The 524-nt window shown below is 53.1% G+C and overlaps 1 protein-coding gene across 1 annotated transcript; it reads right to left on the bottom strand.

The window, feature by feature from the left end:
- Positions 1 to 32: 32 nt before the first annotated feature.
- DICSQDRAFT_171281 (uncharacterized protein) lies at positions 33 to 421 on the bottom strand (the record flags this gene model as incomplete). Its single annotated transcript, XM_007366942.1, has 3 exons — positions 33 to 153; positions 229 to 286; positions 352 to 421. Coding segments are annotated over 3 exons (249 nt in total), but the record flags the coding sequence as incomplete, so codon positions are not given.
- Between the last annotated feature and the right edge of the window lie 103 nt (positions 422 to 524).

The following is a 524-nucleotide window of genomic DNA, read 5'->3' as shown; positions in this document are numbered from 1 at the left end:
AATCTCGAGGACGATGGTGTTGAGATACGTACCGCATTGAATATGATCGCATGACTCCACAGGTATTCGGGTGCGCGCAGGAGCGCACCCGAAATCGGGTTTCCGGTGAGGAGGGCAAAGCTGAAAATGAAGCAGGCGAATCCGATGCGGATGCTAGATAGGTCCGAGCGTATATCGTGAGTGACATATGGCTATAGCAAGAGAGGGGGGAGAAGACAGGATACGGACCCAACTTCGTCAACGCTCTTCGCGAACACAGTGATCATTGGTGCGGCCATGGAAAGGACTGTTCAATGGATGTGAGCACGTATATGTGGCATATGGCAATAGTGCATAGGGACGTGAACGCACAGCACCCAGAAAAAAAGCCGTACAGGATGGCGAACGCAATGATGCCGTGCTCCGTCTTCGCGCCGAACATGGCGAACATCAGGAGGCCAGCAATGGTGGTCATCGGGATGATCACTGTTCCGTATCTCGAACGTTAGCATCCACATCCATCTGGGATCAATGCACAGCAGCGG

The sequence above is a fragment of the Dichomitus squalens genome (genome assembly GCF_000275845.1).
Source record: "Dichomitus squalens LYAD-421 SS1 unplaced genomic scaffold DICSQscaffold_21, whole genome shotgun sequence".
In the NCBI taxonomy this organism is placed as follows: Eukaryota; Fungi; Basidiomycota; class Agaricomycetes; order Polyporales; family Polyporaceae; genus Dichomitus; species Dichomitus squalens.
This window is presented reverse-complemented; position numbering and strand designations above follow the sequence as displayed.